General features: G+C 47.4%; 1 protein-coding gene across 5 annotated transcripts in view; it reads left to right on the top strand.

Moving 5' to 3' along the window:
• The window catches only part of SLC2A5 (solute carrier family 2 member 5), a 53,222-nt gene extending 34,765 nt beyond the window's left edge, over positions 1–18,457 (top strand). Inside the window, exons 3-10 of one of the 5 annotated variants that reach the window (XM_049877836.1) lie at positions 6,384–6,536; positions 11,710–11,835; positions 11,927–12,114; positions 12,319–12,429; positions 13,401–13,502; positions 13,803–13,878; positions 14,626–14,753; positions 15,131–18,457. In XM_049877836.1, the coding sequence (XP_049733793.1) occupies positions 6,384–6,536; positions 11,710–11,835; positions 11,927–12,114; positions 12,319–12,429; positions 13,401–13,502; positions 13,803–13,878; positions 14,626–14,753; positions 15,131–15,334 (1,088 nt within the window). In that variant the 3' untranslated portion in view covers positions 15,335–18,457. The remainder of the gene's footprint in view (positions 1–6,383; positions 6,537–11,709; positions 11,836–11,926; positions 12,115–12,318; positions 12,430–13,400; positions 13,503–13,802; positions 13,879–14,625; positions 14,754–15,130) is intronic. The other 4 variants (XM_049877832.1, XM_049877834.1, XM_049877833.1 and 1 more) reach the window with 4 other exon arrangements.
• Positions 18,458–18,665: the final 208 nt, after the last annotated feature.

Here is an 18,665-nt window from a genome sequence, read left to right as displayed (position 1 = left end):
CATTCTTGGGCAGCCAGTTTTCCCAAGGACTTCGCATCCAGGCCCAGATGTTTTTCTTCTTGTTGCTAAGGCATTCTTTGGCCTTGGCCGCTGGCCCAGTTGTGCCACTTCTGGCCTTGTCCCTTAGCCGGAGTCCATCCCGACTTCATCCCCAGTGTGCTTCGGGGAAGAGCAAACCTGATTCCATTAGGGAGAGAATGCATATAGCTGAATGGCATTACCGTATGCCATCCTATCCACAGCAAAGGAGAATCAAGAAAGCCAAAGACACAAGGGCAATATTAGTCCAAAGGACTAATGGATCACAAGTACCACAGCCTCTACCAGCCTGAGCCCATAAGAACTAGATGGTGCCCAGCTACCACCAGCAAGTACTGACAAGGATCACAATAGAGGGTCCTAGACAGAGCAAGAGAAAAACGTAGAATAAAAAAAAAAAGACCAGACTTACTGGTCTCACAGAGACTGAAAGAACCCCAGAGACTATGGCCCCTGGACACCCTGTTAACTCAGAGCTGAAGCCACTCCCGAAGTTCACCCTTTAGCCAAAGATTAGATAGGTCTATAAAACAAACAATAGCACACTTGAGGAACATGCTTCTTAGTTCAATCAAGTGTAGGAGACCAAAAGGGCAACACCTGCCCAAAAGCAATGACGAAAAGGTAGGAAGGGACAGGAAAAATGGACAGATAGAAATGGGGAATTGGGGTGTGGAAGGGGAGAGTGTCGACATATCACGGAAATTGCAGCCAATGTCACAAAATGATTTGTGTATACATTGTTGAATGAGAAACTAATTTGCTGTGTCAAGTTTCACCTAAAGCCCGATTAAAAAAAAGAAAAAAGGGTTAGAGATTCAAGTCCACCCAGAAGCACCTCAAAAGAAAGGCCTTGTGAAAAGTCAGCCTTTGAAGACCCTATGGAGTGCAGCTCTACTCTGACACACATGTGGTCGCCTGAGTCAGAGTCAACATTATAGCAATTGGGTCTGAGAAATATTAAGCCAGCGATTCTCAAACTTTTTGGTTTGAGCACCCCTTTACACTCTTAAAATTATAGAGGGCTCCAAATAGCTTTTGTTTATGTGAGTTATATCTTTCAATATTTACCATATTAGAAATTACAACTGAGAAATACATGAATTCATTTAAAAATAACAATAATAAACCCATTACCTGTTTTTGCAAAAAATAACTATATTTTCTAAAACAAAAAATGTAGTTGGAAGAGTGGGATTGTTTTACATTTTTGCACATCTCCTTAAAGTCTGGCTGAAGAGAGGACAGCTGGACTCTCAAACTTGCTTCGCATTCAGTCTGTTGTGATATCACATGTCATGTTGTTGTTGTTGTTACTTGCCGTCTAATCAATCCTGACTCATGGCGACTCCATGTGTGCGGAGTAGAATCACACTCCATAGGGTTTTCAAGGCTGTGACCTTTCGGGAGCAGATCGTCAGGTCTTACCTCCAAGGCTCCTCTAGGTGGATTTGAACCGATAACCTCTGGGTTAGAGTTGTTAGTTGTTAGGTGCCATCGAGTCGGTTTTGACTCATTAGTGACCCCACGTACAAGAGAACGAAACACCGGTCCTGCGCCATTCTCACAATTGTTGTTATGCGTGACCCCATTGTTGCAGCCTCTGTGTCAATCCATCTGGTTGAGGGTCTTCCCCTTTTTCGCTGTCCAGGGCTTAACCATTCACGCCACCTAGGGACTCCTACATGTCATGTAACCTCTGGAAATCACTGTTCACTCACGAGAGAACAAGAAAGAAAAGGGTAACTACCATCTCAGTACTATTATGGAAATAGTTTAGACCTTGTTGTTGTTGCTCTTGTTAGGTGCCGTTGAATCTGTTCCGACTTATAGCAACCCTATATACAACAGAAGAAACACCGCCCAGTCCTGCGCCATCCTCAATTGTTACTATGCTTGGGCCCATTGTTGCAGCCACTCTGTCAATCCATCTCATTGAGGGGCTTCCTCTTTTTTGCTGACCTCTTTTTTCCTTCTTCAGGGACCGATCCCTCCTGATAACACGTCCAAAGTGTGAGACGTAGTCTCGCCATCCTTGCTTCTAAGGTACATCCTGGTTGTTCTTCTTCCAAGACAGTTTCGACCTTACAAACCAAAAAACTCATTGCTGTCGAGTTGATTCTGACTCATAGCAACCCTACAGGACAGAGCAAAACTGCCCCCATAGGGTTTCCAAGGAGCAGGTGGTGTATTTGAACAGCCGATCTTTTGATTCGTAGCCAAACGTTTAATCACTGCACCACCAAGGCCCCTTCATCCTTACAGACCTCCTGAAAAGGTCTCAGGAAGTTCTGGGGTCCTCACTGATGCTCTGAGAATACTTGCTGGTGTGTAACCCATTTACACCTAATTCTTTCATATGCCTCCTAGAAGTCAGTGGAGTGTGTAATCTAGCTCCATGCTAATCAGAAACTCATTTAAAAGCATTCCTATCAATATGAACCACACAGTTCCATCCAACAAGGGAGTAAACCTACTCTGACAAAGAAAGTGCAATGATAAATGCGACTTGGACTTCAAGATGTGGTCCCTAGGTGGTACAAATGGTTTGCACTTGGCTACTAATCAAAAGGTTGTCTTTTTGAACCTACCAGCAGAGCTGTAGAAAAAGGGCCTGCTGATCTGCCTCACATAACGGTTAAAGTTTGGACTTCAAGATGCTCAGAGTTTACTGATTTGTTCGTAGTCAATGTCTTGGCAAGGGTAAGAACACTGAAAGCTTTCACTGGCTTGAACGAATTTCAACCTTAAAAGCCACAACAGGCTGGCTGGAAGAGCCCAGTGGAGTCGGTTTTTTTTTTTTTTTTTCCTTAGTAACAGTTTTATTGATATATCACTCATACTATGAAATTCACGCTTTTTAAATAATTTATTTTGTTACTGTTGTTGAGAACAAAACATATATGCACCAATCCAACAGTTTCTACACGTACAGTTCAGTGACACTGATTACATTCTTCAAGTTGTGCAACCATTCCCACCCTCCTTTTCTGAGTTGTTCTTCCCCCATTAACACAAACTCGTTGCCCCGCAAGGTTCCTATCTAATTTTTCCCGCTGGTGTTCTCAGTTTAAGTCCATTAGATAGATCTTAAAAAGCATAATGCTCAAGGCAAACATTCTTTACTAGTTAAGCTAAACTATTGTTTGGTTTTAAGAAGACTTCAGGGGATAGTTTTGGTTTAAGGTTTAAAGGTTTTCTCAGGGTGATAGTGTCAGGGGTTCATCCAGCCACCATGGCTCCAGAAAGTGTGGATTCCATGAGAATCTGAAATTCTGTGGAGTAATTTTAAGACAAAATAGAGATTGCTTTCCACTAGCATGGAGGTAATCCTGTCTCTTCATACATATCCCCATGTTTGATCCTCGGTTATGTCCGTGATCCCTTGCTGTTAGGAAGCCACGTGCCTCTCACTGGGCCTGGTAAATGGTGAGGCTGGTGGTCCTTAGTGGGCTCCCTTCCTCACAGCCCTCTGGGCACCAAGTGGGCTGGAGGTACACCCCTCTCTCAGAGGGTCGCTCCAAAGACTGCCCCACTTTGCTCTGAAAACCTGAAGGAATTGGTGTGAACGAACTTGCAATTTCTCTTTTGAAACACTAAGCAGACATACCTTTGGGCAGAATTGAAAACAGGAAAACCTAGCCTTCAGAGCCTTCGTATCTCAACATTATTATTAAAAAAACAAAAACAAACCCTTTGCCATTAAGTTGATTCTGACCAATGGTGACCCCATGTGACGGAGTAGAACTGCTCCGTAAGGTTTTCTAAGCTGTAATCTTTACGGAAGCCGATTGCCAGGCCTTTCTCCTGCAGAGCCACTGGGTGGGTTCAAACTGCCCATCTTTACATTAGTAGTCAAGCACGAACTGTTTGTGCCACCCAGGCACCTTAATTAGCAGCTCTAACCATCACTGACCCCAAATTGTGTTCCCTCCATGTCTGCCTGTGGCCAGGGCCTCCCTCTCAGGCCCTAACTTAGTTCCCTAGTGCTGCTGTAACACAAATACCACAGGTAGTTGCCTTTCAAGAACAGAAATTTATTCTCTCACAGTTCAGAGGCTAGAACTCTGAGTTCAGGGCCTGACTGTAGATGGAGGTCCTTCCTTGTCTATTTCAGCTTCTAGAGGCTGCCTGCAATCATTGCAGATGCGTCTGTCTCCGTGGTCTGCCTTCCTCTTCCCCTTGTGTGTGTCTCCGGGTCTACTCTGCACTTTTTATAACTCTAAAGTGATGAGATTTAGAACCCACCCTACTTGAGTAAAGGAGCCGTGGTGGCACAGTAGTTAAGCACTGGGCAGCTAACCGAAAGGTCAGTGATTCCAACCCACCCACTGATCTGCAGGAGAAAGATGTGGCCGTCTGCTTCTGTAAAGATTTATAGCCTTGGGAACCCCATGGGGTAGTTCTACCCTGTCCTGTAGGGTTGCTGTGAGTCGGTATTGACTCAATGGCAATGTTTTTTGCTTTTTGGTTTTCTATTTGTGTATGGCCTAATTAATAGAACAAGGAACACTGTATTTTCAAGTGGGATCACGTCCACCAGTATTAAAAAAAAGTTGCCACCAAGTCAGTTCCAACTGATGGTGACTCCATGTGTATCAGAGTAGAACTGTGTTCTGTAGGGCTTTCAATGACTGACTTTTCGGACGTAGATTGCCGGGCCATTCTTCCAAGGTGCCTCTGGGTGGACTTGAACCTCAAGCCTTTTGTTTTATGCTGCCCAGGGATTCCTTTCACAGGTATAGGAGCTAGGATTTCAACGCACATTTTGGGGGACACGGTTCAGTTCATAACAGACCACCTTGTCTTTCTGAGCCTCAGCTTGACTAGGAGTCTGACGATTGAGCTAGTGACAGCCCCTCTGAGCTTCCTCAGAGATCCTTGGCTTCTCAAGGGGCTTGTAAGAGAATTAAATGGGATGATAGCTGTGAAAATACATTGGGACCTGTAAAATTACACTCCATCTATTCTTAAGGGGATCGGTATGGGGGGAAACAGTACAGGTTTAAATATTGTGGATTCAGAAGTAGTACATGCATTACAAGGAAGCCCTGGTAGTGCAGTGGTTACACATTCGGCTGCTAACCAAAAGGTCAGCAGTTTGAACCCACCAGCGATCTGGAGAAAAGCCCTGGTGACCTGCTCCCATAAAGATTACAACCGTGGAAACCCTATGGGGCAGTTCTCCTCTGTCCTATAGAGTCACTATGAGTCAGAACCGACTCAACGGCATATGACAACAACAACATGTACGGTGAAACCTGTGAGAGCTGGAACTTGGTGGGACTGCCTTGTTTTTCCAGGTCTCGCAAATTTTCCGCCTTTGACAGTGTACAGTCTTACCACTTTTCTACCGCTGGTATTAGTGGAAAATATTTTAGTTTTCCTTCTCTGACAAGTTTCTGCCTTACACAGATTCCTGCTTTTGCAGGTTTTACTATATTCCATGTTGTTGTTGTTAGGTGCTATCAAGTTGGTTCCAACTCATAGCGACCCCTATGTACAACAGAACTAAATACTGCCCGGTCCCACGCCACCCTCATGGTCTTTACTATGATTGAGCCCATTGTTGCAGCCACTGTGTCAATCCATCTGTTGAAGGGCTTCCTCTTTTTTGCTGACCTTCCACTTTAAAAGCATGATGTCCTTCTCCAGGGACTGGTTCCTCCTGATAACATGTCCGAAGTACATGGGCAAAGTCTTGCCATCCTTGCTTCTAAAGAGCATTCTGGCTGTACTTCTTCCAAGACAGATTTGTTCCTTCTGGCAGTCCATGATATATTCATTATTCTTCACCAACACTGTAATAGAATATACTATATTACATAAATCCCCCAAATGCAGAGATTCCATGATATATATGTTAAATTTTTTGTTCTATAGCTCGCGCTTAAATGTGTATAAATGTGTCTATGCATTGGTGTATCATGTAATATGTTGTTCTCAGCAGGTAAAGCTGGTGGGAAGCAGTCCTTGGCCTTTTATTAACAGAATCTCCCCAAGGAACAAGTGAGGAGAAGGGTGTCTGGACCACATTTAGCTTTTTCCTCTCTGAGACCTAGGCCAGTTAGGATGGAAGACCAGAGACCCAGCCAGCCTGGGTTCCCGTGGTGATATCAGTCAAGAAGCAAGGGTGCCTGTGGCCTATTTTCTTTTTTCCTAAAATTTAAAGAACTAAGAACTAAAAGAAATGTTCGCTTTCTTTTTTATAATTTTGGGAAAGTTCTGGCCTGAATTATGCGATTGCAATTTAACAGAAATGTATAGTATTTAAGGACATACCTTACCTTGTCTTGACAGAGTAATTTTCCCTGATCATGTTTCCGTTTGAACCCTCCTCCCAGGTCTGTCTTCCAATGTGGTCCCTATGTACCTAGGGGAGCTGGCCCCTAAGAACCTGAGGGGGGCCCTCGGGGTGGTACCCCAGCTCTTCATCACCGTCGGCATCTTTGTGGCCCAGATCTTCGGGCTCCGGAGTCTCCTCGCAACTGAAGAAGGTGAGCTCAGGACGGCTCTGGACCCTCAGCCCTCCCTCAGCCCCTTCTGTTCCGAAGCAATGGGCTCAGGCCCAATGTTTCTACAGTTGGTCTTTTCTCTCTCATCAGTCGGCTCTCCATGGAGGTCTCACACAGCCCTGACCTACAGTGCCTGTGTGGTGTTTGTGGAGGTAGATCAGCTTATGTTTTCAGTCTCTCCCATGGAGACTGATGAGCGGCTCTGAGTGAGCAGGAAGTGCCATGGCCTGCTTTCTGGGGGATCAGCTTCTCTTCGCCTCCTGGGTGGCTGTTGGTACTGGGGCCTGGGGCTCAATAATGATGGCCACCAGTGTGCCAGGCTTTGTGCTTAGGGCCACGAAGTTCTGTTTCATAAGAGCCTTCCAGGGTCCTGCTGCTTGATGCTGTGGCCACGACAAGGAAGCCCAGAGTCAGGGGCATGCCCCCTGCAGGTGAAGCTGTGCACTGCAGGGTGAGGACAGAACCTGTGCTCCTGAGCCTGCACCACCCTCTCCAAGGCACTGGGGTCTGGCCGCAGTGGGTGTGCAGTAACTCGTAGCAGTCATCGTTTTTATGTGGCCTCTCCTTTCTTTATCCCAGGTCTGGAACCTCTGAAAGGGAAATCATCATTAATAAGGACACCAGTCAAAACATACAAAGTGTTTTTCCGAGGCCAGGGTCCTTTATACTAGCTCATTCAATCGTCCAAACAACACCCTGAAGCGTGTACTATTATCATACCCGTTTATAGATGTGGAGCCTGTGGCACAGAGAGGTCAGATAACACGTAGAAGGCCTCACTAGGCACAAACCCAGCAGCTTGGCCCCAGGCCCGTGTTTAACCACCGAACCCATGACTTTCAACCTGCGTGCCTTCAGGGTACCTGTGTTGAGCTGCCTATCCTCATTAGGAGCTAGGCCCAAAGGCGGGTGACCTGTGGTTCCTGTTTCAGGGAGCTCATGGTGATGGGTGCTTAAACGAGACTGGAAGCAATATGAAGAACCTAGGTGTTTGTGACGCGTTCTGTGGTACAGGGGTGGGGGAATGAATGTTCTGCTTGAGGAGGGGCCTCAGAGAGGGCCTGGGATTGGGGGGCGGGGTGCAGGCCCAGCATTCTTACATGGGCAGAGGGGGAGGAAGTGTAAAAGCTCTGTATGTTCAGGGACCTGCAAACACTGTGGTGGACAGCCAGGGCTGCAAACTCGTAGCCAGGCCACACAGCGGCGGATTACTCAACAAGCAAGGTAAGCGCGGGCTGACTTGTTCTTACTTACTAATCTGTAGTGAATAATTTCACATTTTTTACCTCATCAAAGATTCTGCTTCTAGGTATGGCTGACATCTATCTCTCTCCCAACCCCACAGCACCTTCCTACAGCATCAAAGCCTCTTTTCAAATTTACCGTCCCTGTCAGGGACAGATTACCCAGTAAGCAAGGTAAGCACGGGCTTACATGTGCTTACTGACTAATCTGTAGTGAACAATTTCACATGGGTTTCACCATGTCTTGGAAACCCATGAGAAACTATTCACTACTGATTAGTAAGTAAGCAAAAGTAAGCCTGTGCTTACCTTGCTTGTTGGGGACTCCGTCCCTGACTGGCCATCTTTCGCTGCAATGCATCTCTGACCTAGAACTTGAATGTGAATGCTGGAGGTGGGCGTGCAGCACTCTACAGCCCCTTCCTGCCCTGGGTCCAACCCCTCATTACTCTACCACCAGGCCTTTTTTATTTTTGGTGAAAATATTTGCAGCAAAACCCGTTCCATAGTTTCCAGACATCAGTTACATTCTTCATAATTGTGTCAACGTTCTCGTTATTTCTGTTCTAGTTGTTTCACTTCCATTAACTGAAAGTCCCTGCCCCCCACCCCAGTCTTCTCATCTATGCTTTAAAACAGCTGTTGACCATTTAGTCTTCTATAGATAATGTTTTCAAAAGAGCTCAATACTCAAGGGTGACAGTCTTTACTTTTTTGAGCTGAACTCCTACTTTGTTTAAAGGTGGCTTCAGGGATAGTTACAATTCAAAGTTTGAAGAGTAACTCAGGACCATAGTCTCAGGGACTCCTCCTGCCTCAATAGGTCCAATAAGTCTGGATTCTTTAAGAATTTGAAATTCTGTTCCACATTTTTCTCCCTTTCTATCAAGATTCACCTACCATGCCCCTGATCAGAATATCCGGTAGTCGTAGCCGGGAACCATCTAGTTCAGGTATCAAGGTATAGGAGGCAGTGGTTCATGAGACAATTTGTCCTGCAGTCTGGTTCCTTCTCTGATTCTTGGGTTTCCTTCTTTCTCTTACGTTCCAGATGAATAAAGACCAATAGTTAGTTGTATCTTAGATGGCCCCTTATAAGCTTTTAAGATACCAGACACTACTCCCTATACTGGGAGGTAGAATATACACTTTAAGATCTATATTATGCCAACTGACTGCATTTCCCACAAGACCCTAAGCCCTCAAATCAAGACAACTAATCCTGTGAGCACCAGGGTGTTTAAATTGTTCCCCTGCATAGTGGAGGCCTCACATGGGAGGTGAGGATGGGACCACTTAGAGTCAGCTTCCTAAAAAGCTCAGAATGCCGTTTAGAGGAACTTGGACTTGGGCTCTTGAACCCCACTGCTCACGGTGTGGTCTGTGGTACCCGCAGCCTCGGCTTCTCCCAGGGGCTTATTACAAATGCGGAAGCTGGGCTTCCCCAGACCTGCTGACTCAAAATCTGCATTTTAACAGATCCCAGGTGATTCAAAGGCACATTAAAGTCAGAGAAGCACTGGCTGAGAGGTAGTTGAGTGGGTGGCCTGCCATGGTTTTGAGAAAGATCACTGCAGTGAAGTGGTTAGTGGGATGAAGGGGCAGGAGAGCAGGCAGGACCCTGTGGTGGTCATTCAGGCCCTGAACCAGGGCAGAGGTGGGGGAACAGATCTGAGTGTCAGCCCAAAGCAAAATTCAACAAGGCTTGGTGAAGAGTTGAACACGGTACAGGTGGGTGTGGCAGAGGGAGGGGGCAGATAAGGCACAGTGTTCAAACTTAAACAGCTGGGTCAAGGGAGATGCTGTGAGCACAGGGTGGGGGGGTGTGATTTCATTTTGAACATATTAAATTTAAGTAGCCAGGGGATACCCAGGTGGAGATTTCTAAGGACGTGGGGCTCCAGGAAGATCTGGGAGGCTCCAGCAGACATGAAGCAGCAGCTGGAGTCACAGGGCTGGGAGAGAGCCAGAAGACAGCTTGGCTGCTGAGAAGGAGATCAGACCAGTGCCTGGCACACAGATGTTAGCAATAACCACCCAGTGTACCCTCGGAGGAAAGATGGCAGCCAAGGGCACTAACAGCTCCTGGAAGGAGCCTGAGTCCCTGGGTGGTACAAACTGTTAACATACTCAGCTGCTAACCCAAAGGTTAGATGGTCAAGCCCACCCAGAAGTGCCTTGGAAGAAAGGCCTAGTGATCCCAGTGTCAGATTACCCAATAAACAAGGTAAGCACGGGCTTACCTACCAATCAGTAATGAACAGCTTCACATTTTTTCACCACATCAAAGATTCTCCTAGGTATGGCTGGCATCTGTACCCCAACCCCACAGCACCTTCCTACAGAATCAAAGCCTCTTTTCAAATTTACAATCTCTGACAGGGATGAGTATCCAGTAAGCAAGGTAAGCACAGGCTTACTTGTACTTACTAATCTGTAGTGAACAGTTTCATGTTTTTCCCCACATCAAAGGTGTGGTGAAATCCATATGAAATTGTTCACTACAGATTAGTAAGTAAGCACAAGTAAGTTCATGCTCACCTTGCTTACTGGGTACTCCGCCCCTGTGTGATCTACTTCCGAAAAATCAGCCACTGAAAACCCTATGGAGCACAGCTCTACTCTGACACGCATATGGTTGCCATGAATCAGAATCAACTCCATCATAACTGGTGACTGATAGAAGGAGCCTAAGCTATTCATTCACTTATTTTTAAACCCTTTTTATTGTGAACTGTAACCTACATAATGAAAAATGCATAAAACATAAATGGACATGTAATCAAACAATAGAAATCACACACATATGTAACCACTACCCAGGTCCAGACGTAGCACCACACCAGTCCCCCTGAAGCCACTGTGTGCCCCACAGTCATGCCTCTGTCACCCTCAGAGGAGCCTCTGTGCTGACATTTATAGTCATTACATCCTTGCTTTTTCACAGCCTCTTCACCTTTTGAAAAACAAACCAAAAAAAACAAACTCATTGCCATTGAGTTCATTCTGACTCGTGGTGATGCCACCCATGTGTTGCAGAATAGAACTGCCCCATAGGATTTTCTTGGCTGTAATCTTTATGGAAACAGATTGCCAGGCCTTTTTTCTGTGGCACTGCTGGGTGGGCTTGAACCACAGTAGACAAACAGAAAACGTCTGCACCACCCAGAGACCTTTTCCATCTCTTGCAATGGTAGAGTTAATCTTACCCATTTCTGAGCTTCATATAAGTGGAGTCACATTGTGTAGACTCTTGTGCTCGACATCCTGTTGGTGAGATTTGCCCTTGCTGTGGCTTGCTTCTTTTCCACTGAGGTACAGAATTCCATTTTATGAATACACCACAATTTATGGATCCATTCTACTGTTATGGACATTTTCACTGTTTCTGTTTTAGTTTCTAGAATTGATGCTGCTCTGATGATTCTAGTTCCCCTGTCCTGGTTGCCCAGGGCACACACAGGCTTCTCTGGGCAAATGTCAGGGAGCAGAACAGCCAGCAGAGGCTATGGGGATGTGTAGCTTCACTAGATCCTCCAGACTGCCGTCTAGAGGACACCACAGTGTCCCCAGAACACAGTGTGGAGAGTTCCCATTTGCCCACAGCCTTGTCAGCACTTGGCATCGTCAGACTTCTTCATTTCTGACAATCTGTTGGGTGTGTGGTGTTATCACCGGTTGTCCCTTCTCTAAGTACTGACTGAGTATGCACTATTTGTTAGGCCCTATTCTTGGTGCTGGGACCCTGGGGGAGAACGACAGCCCCTGCCCTTGCAGAGTGTGTACTCCATGAACAGAGTGTGACTGGCCCCGTGCAGTGGGCAAGGGCAGCAGACTTGGGACACCAGGAAGGCCACTGTGGGAGGTGGTGCCAGAGCCAAGACCTCAGGTGGGGATGTGGTCTTTTGCAGGTTGGCCGATTCTCCTGGGGCTGACCGGGGTCCCCGCGGCACTGCAGCTTGCACTCCTGCCCTTCTTCCCTGAGAGCCCCAGATACCTGCTGGTTCAGAAGAAGGATGAAACGGCTGCCAAGAATGGTAACGCTGTCCTCCGAGAGGCAGAATGGGGGTGGGAGGTCGTGGCATCTCAGCTCAATGCCCTCACATGCCCCCGGCCCACTGCCCTTAGCTTTGAGGAGGCTGCGAGGCTGGGACAACGTGGAGGAGGAGATAGAGGAGATCCGGAAGGAGGACGAGGCGGAGCGGGCCGCGGGTACCATCTCCGTGCTGAAGCTGTTCAGCCTGCGGTCCCTGCGGTGGCAGCTCATCACCATCATTGTCCTCATGGGCGGCCAGCAGCTGTCCGGCGTCAACGCAGTACGGGAGCTAACAGAGGGACAGGGAGGCTGGGCAGGGTCTAGGGGCTCTGGGGGACAGGGACACAAAACCCTGGACAGAGGCAGGTTTCCGGGCACACACAGGCCCTCCTTCACGTGGCTGTGGAGCCCACAGTGCAGCAGGCCCCTTGGCACAGCCCTTTCCCCGTCTGGCCCCTCACTCCCTTTCCACCATCTGTTCCAGATTTACTACTATGCGGACCAGATCTACCTCAGCGCCGGCGTGAAGGAGGCCGAGGTCCAGTACGTGACGGCAGGCACAGGGGCCGTCAACGTGGTGATGACCATTTGTGCTGTGAGTGTCCTGGGCTGTCCCCCGTCTGCCACCACCAACTGAGGGGCATCTGAGAGGGGGACTGCCCACCAAGGAGTGAGTCTGGGCTCTGAAATAGTGACACGCCCCTTGGTCCCTCGTCTCCAGCCTCTGAGCTCTCCTCAGGGCCCAGCCTGTCTCCTGGGGGAGCAGCCTATAGCCTCCCCAGAGATGAAGACCCCCCTCTCCCCACTCCAATGTGTGAAATGACTCCTCAGCTTCTTACATTTGGGGCTGCCAAGCTGTCCAGGGTGCATGCTACCTGTGCCAGGTCCATGTTGTGACAGGAATGGATCGGGCCCTAGACGGGGCAGCATGGTGGCCCTGGCAGTGCCCCCACTGAATGGCTCCATGTTGGGCGGCACCTGGATGAAGCTCCTCAGCCACCCCTGGAGGAGAGAATCTCTTGAGTTCATCCAGATATACGGCCTCCAGCAGTTGGCAGGGATCCTGATTCAGGGGTATACAATTATAAGGCCCTAAGGAGTGGAAGGAGTGGAGCCATTGAAGCCTGGGCAGCTTGGGCCTAGTGACACCACCAGGCTTTCCTGCTGGTCTTTTAAGGGCACATTCTTGTGCACATGAGCGTACATGCACATGCACACATGCACACGCATGTACATGTACACAAACGTGTGCATACACACACGTATACATTACATATGTGCACACATTATGTACATGTACACACACATTATTCACACATGCACACACATGCATGTGTACACCAGTGGCCAAGCACGGGCATACTCACACACAGGCGGCAAGAACACAGCTCACCTGGCTCTCCACACAGCTGCCTCATCAGAAGAGGGTGTGAGGGCTGGGATAGGTTCCCAAGGAAGGCGGCTCTGCAAAGGTACTTGGACCCACTGCTCTGGTCAGGGGTGTAGCTGGACGCCAGGGCACTGGCCCCTGCGCCTCCATCCATACTGCCTCACCTTCTTCTCCAGGTGTTTGTGGTGGAGCTGCTGGGCAGAAGACTGCTGATCCTCCTCGGCTTCTCCATCTGCCTCACAGCCTGCTGCGTGCTGACCGCCGCCCTGGTACTACAGGTGAGAAAAGGCAGGGCTCAATGTCCGGGGCTCAGAGCGGTGCCTGGGAAGGAGAGCAGTGTCACTCTTACACTGTGTCCCAACTGGTGTTATGAGGACAAAAGATCCAGTAGCCCATACCCGCTTTCAGCTGATAATGGTCCATCAAGATGGTGCTAGGGGTCTGTCTTTCCTGGCTGGCTAGAGAGGCCATCCCTCGGATCATACAATTTCGGCCACTGGGGCCCAAGATTCTTAACATCCACCTCCCAGGTTGTCTTTGCTTTGCAAAGTGTGACGCGATTCTGTTTCCTTCCACAGGAGACAGTATCCTGGATGCCTTACATCAGCATTGTCTGTGTCATCTCCTATGTCATAGGACACGCAATCGGGCCCAGTACGTACCCCAGAGCTGGTCTCAGTTTCATTCCCCCTTTTCTGTGCCACCAGCCCTAGAAACTTCCACCTTGAGCTTCTTCGAGCGGTTCCAGGGAGTAGGAAGGCGGACTTGGAATATTCTCTCTACCCCTCCTATTTCCTAGGGCGGTTGTTGTTAGCTGTCTTGAGTGGGTCTTGGATTCATGGTGACACCATGCACAATGGAATGAAACTCTGCCCAGTCCTGTGCCATCCCCATGATCAGCTGCAGATCAGGCCGTTAAGATCAACAGGGTTTTTATTAGCTGATTTGCAGGAGGAGATTGCCAGGCCTTTCCTAGGGTTGGGTGGAGCATAACCAAAATGAAACTGTACAGTAACTTTTGGAGGTCAAAGCATGCTCCCCTGGGAGATTAACTTGGTAAGCCTACAGGAGGTCATTTGGGCACAGTGGTTAAGAGCTATGACTACTAACCAAAAGTCAGCAGTTCAAATCCACCAGCCACTCCTTGGAAACCCTATGGGACAATTCTACTCTGTCCTATAGGGTCGCTAGGAGTCGAAATTGACTCAACAGCAACAGATTTGGTTTTGGTTTAGGGACATCAAAATGTCATCAGTAAACTCTTGTCATTTGCATCCTCACACTGCTTCTCCACCAGACCAGGAGTCCCTGCTTCAGACTAGAATGCTAGAGTGCCTTTCATGGGCAGGGCCTCAAGGGCTGCCTGCAGTGATCCTACACCTTGCCTCTTTCTTCCCCAAGGTCCCATTCCCGCACTGCTCATCACCGAGATCTTCCTGCAGTCCTCTCGGCCAGCCGCCTACATGGTGGGGGGCAGCGTTCACTGGCTCTCCAACTTCACCGTGGGCTTGGTCTTCCCCTTCATTCAGGTATGCAGGGGCCCCGAATTCACAAATCCTCAAAAAGTCCTGTTACCATTTGCCATCAAATCAACTCCAATGCATGGCCACCCCATGAGTTCCAGAGTACAACTTTGCTCCATGTGGTTTTCAATCGCTGATTTTTTGGAAGTAAATCACCAGGGATTTCTTCCGAGGCACCCCTGGGTGGCCTTGAACCTCCAGCCTTTCAGTTAGCAGATGAACACATTAACTGTCTGACCACCAGGACTCCCAAGCAGTACAATGAGATCCTATTTGAGAAAGTTCATGGGCTCCCCACTTAGCTGTGGAGCTGGCTGTGGAGCTGGCAGCTGCAAGGTGAGGAAGCCCCTTCCCACATGGTTCTCGCCTGCTCTTTCCCACAGGTCGGCCTGGGGGCTTACAGCTTCATCATTTTTGCCGTAATATGTCTTCTCACCACCATTTATACCTTCCTGGTTGTCCCCGAGACCAAGGCCAAGACATTTATAGAGATCAATCAGATTTTCACCAAGATAAATAAGGTGTCAGAGGTGTACCCAGAAAAGGAGGAACTAACGAATCTTCCACCTTCTACTCTTGGACAGTAACTAGGGGAGGGGAAGCCTGTCATGTGGGTCTGCATGGAACGTCCTCCTTTTGCTTTCCTGACTTCTAGTTTTCCAGAAAAGGACAAGTACAGTGTGGAATGCAGGCCTCATCTCTGGCCTCCCCACCCAGCTGGGAATGTCCAAATGGCTTCTGTGCTGTTCTTCAAGTCAGCCATCTCTCTCCAGACTGACTAGTCACTGACCCTTAGTTATAAAGGACAGCTGCTCCTCAGCCCGGCTGGGGTAGTCATTTTGTGGCTCCTGATAACACCAAATTTGATAACAAAAATAGTTATTATAGTGAAGAGATGGAAGGAATCGACTTTTGCCAAAGAAACCAACTCTTCTCCAATCCCATGGATCTTCCAGGCCACCGCCATTTGCTCACACTCTCTTATCAAAGACTTCTCCAGAAAAACCTGTCTGGGAAAGCGAGATGTCCACAAAGGTGATGTCTAGAAAGCGGGAGACCAGGTCCCTATGGAGACACTGATTAAGTCAGAGATCATTTGTCCAAAATTCTATTGATAGAACAAAATGGAATTGCTTCAATAAAACACATTGGATCACTTTTTGCCAAGACATGCTTATTTCCTATGAGCAGATGGAAGGCAGGAGGGCCATTTCCCTTCTCCTTTAGGCAGTTTGACTGAAAAGGGATGTCAGCTCCTTGAGCAGGGATTTTGTCAGTTTTGCTTTTCCCCAAATCCCCAATTCTTAGAACAGTGCCTGACATGGAAGATCCAGCCACTCAGCCAGTATTTGCTGGAAGAAGGAAGGGAGGGAAAGAGAAGGTGGTAGCTAAGCTGAGATTTTTGCAATGTGAGACCAGGGAAGCCTCTGCGTGTCTTCAGGTGCACAGTGAAACCAAGCGGTCTTGAAGGTGAGATGGAGGGAAGAAGGAGGGAATACCTGTGCACCCCAACAGCAGAGCTCCAGACTTTCCTTATAGATGCGAATAAAGGAAGGGTTGTAAAGAGAGGGTAGGGTATGTATAAAAATATGGAGAAAGCTTGAGGTGTGGAAAAGGGAAGTGCACGGACAGCTGGCCAAATGGCTCTGGCAGGAGTGAAAGTCCTCCTGTGGGAGTCATGGAAGCAGGGGTTAGAGGCCAGCAGAACAGCAGTGGGAATTGGGAACTGGTCTGTAAAGATGGAATATGGATTCAACAGCCAATGAATTAAATAGCTTATAAGAACAGTGAGGGCCCAGACAAAGTCAATACGCTAAAGTTGTGGTCGAACCATCCTTGACTGGCAGCAGGAATCGATAATGTGAAGGGTGCACAGAGGAGCCAAAGATAAAAACTCACAACACTGAGGAGTGGTAAGGTCGGAATGTCAGAGGTCAAGGGACTGATGAGTAGTTATCCATTCAGCTAACATGAACTGCATCTCCTCTGTCTTGGAGTGGAGGAGTGGGGGCTATGAACTTTAGCCATGACTCTGGAGGTCTGCTCCCTGGGTTCAAACCTTGGCTCTGCCACTTAATCGTGCAAATTGGGTAAGTTGCTTGGCTGTTCTGTGCCTCAGTTTCCTCTTACATTCAATGGAACTAATAAATATCTCATAATGGTTGTGAGCATTGAATGAGTTCATGTGGTGGTAGTGTTTCAATCAGAGCCTGTTGTTGTTAGGTGCTGTTGAGTCAGTTCCAACTCATAGCCACCCTATGTATAATAGAATAAAACACCATCTGATCCTGTGCACCATCCTCACTATCATTCTTATGCTTGAGCCCATTGTTGCAGCCACTGTGTCAATCCATCTAACTGAGGGTCTTCTTCTTTTTTGCTTGTAACCAAGCATGATATCCTTGTCCAGGGATTGATCCCTCCTGATAATATGTCCAAAGTATGTGAGACAAAGTCTCACCATTCTCCCTTCCAAGTGGCATTCTGGCTGTACTTCTTCCAAGACCGGTTTGTTTGTTCTTTTGGAAATCCATAGTATATTCAACATTCTTCACCAATACCACAATTCAAAGGCATCAATTCCTCTTCAGCCTTCCTTGTTCATTGTCCAGCTTTCACATGCATATGAGGCAATTGAAAACACCATGGCTTGCGTCAGGCACACCTTAGTCTTGAAGGTGACATCTTTGCTTTTCCACACTTTAAAGAGATCTTTTGCAGCAGACTTGCCCAATGCAATGCGCCTTTGGGTTTCCTGACTGCTGCTTCCATGGGCGTTGATTGTGGATCCAAGTAAAATGAAATCCTTAACAACTTCAACTTTTCTCCATTTATCATGATGTTGCTTATTGGTCCAGTTGTGAGGATTTATGTTTTCTTTATATTGAGGTGTAATCCATACTGAAAGCTGTGGTCTTTGACCTTCATTAGTAAGTGCTTCAAGCCCTTTTCACTTTCAGAAAGCAAGGTTGTGTCATCTACATATCGCAGGTTGTTAATAAATCTTCCTCCAGTCCTGATGCCCTGTTCTTCTTCATATAGTCCAGCTTCTCGGTTTATTTGCTCAGCATACAGGTTGAATAAGTATGGTGAAAGAATACAGCCCTGACGCACACCTTTCCTGACTTTAAACCACACATATCCCCTTGTTCTGTTCGAACAACTATCTCTTCATCTGTGTACAGGCTCCTTATGAGCACAATTAAGTGTTTTGGAATTTCCGTTCTTTGCAGTATTCCCCTTAATTTGTTATGATCCTCACAGTCGAATGCCTTTGCATGGTCAATAAAACACAGTGTCAGATGTCAGCTGACATCAGCAATGATATCCCTGGTTCCATGTCCTCTTCCTGAATACAGCTTGAATTTCTGGCATTTCCCTGTCAATATACTGCTGCAACTGTTTTTGAATGACCTTCACCAAACTTTACTTGCATGTGACATTAATGATATTATTCGATAATTTCCGTATTCGGCTGGATCACCTTTCTTGGTAATAGGCATAAATATGGATCTCTTCCAGTCAGTTGGCCAGGTAGCTGTCTTCCACATTTCTCGGCATAGATGAGTGAACGCTTCCAGCGTTGCATCTATTTGTTGAAACATGTCAATTGGTATTCTGTCAATTCCTGGAGCCTTGTCTTTCACCAATGCCTTCAGTGCAGCTTGGACTTCTTCCTTCAGTACCATCAGTTCCTGATCATATGGTACCTCCTGAAATGGTTGAACATCAACCAATTCTTTTTGGTACAGTGACTCTGTGTGTACCTTCTATCTTCTTTTGATGCTTCCTGCATCATTGAATATTTTCCCCATAGGATCCTTCAATATTGCACTCAAGGCTTAAATTTTTTCTTCAATTCTTTCAGCTTGAGAATTACCGAGTGTGTTCTTCCCTTTTGCTTTTCTATCTCTGTGT

This window comes from Elephas maximus, chromosome 3 (genome assembly GCF_024166365.1).
Source record: "Elephas maximus indicus isolate mEleMax1 chromosome 3, mEleMax1 primary haplotype, whole genome shotgun sequence".
In the NCBI taxonomy this organism is placed as follows: domain Eukaryota; kingdom Metazoa; phylum Chordata; class Mammalia; order Proboscidea; family Elephantidae; genus Elephas; species Elephas maximus.
This window is presented reverse-complemented; position numbering and strand designations above follow the sequence as displayed.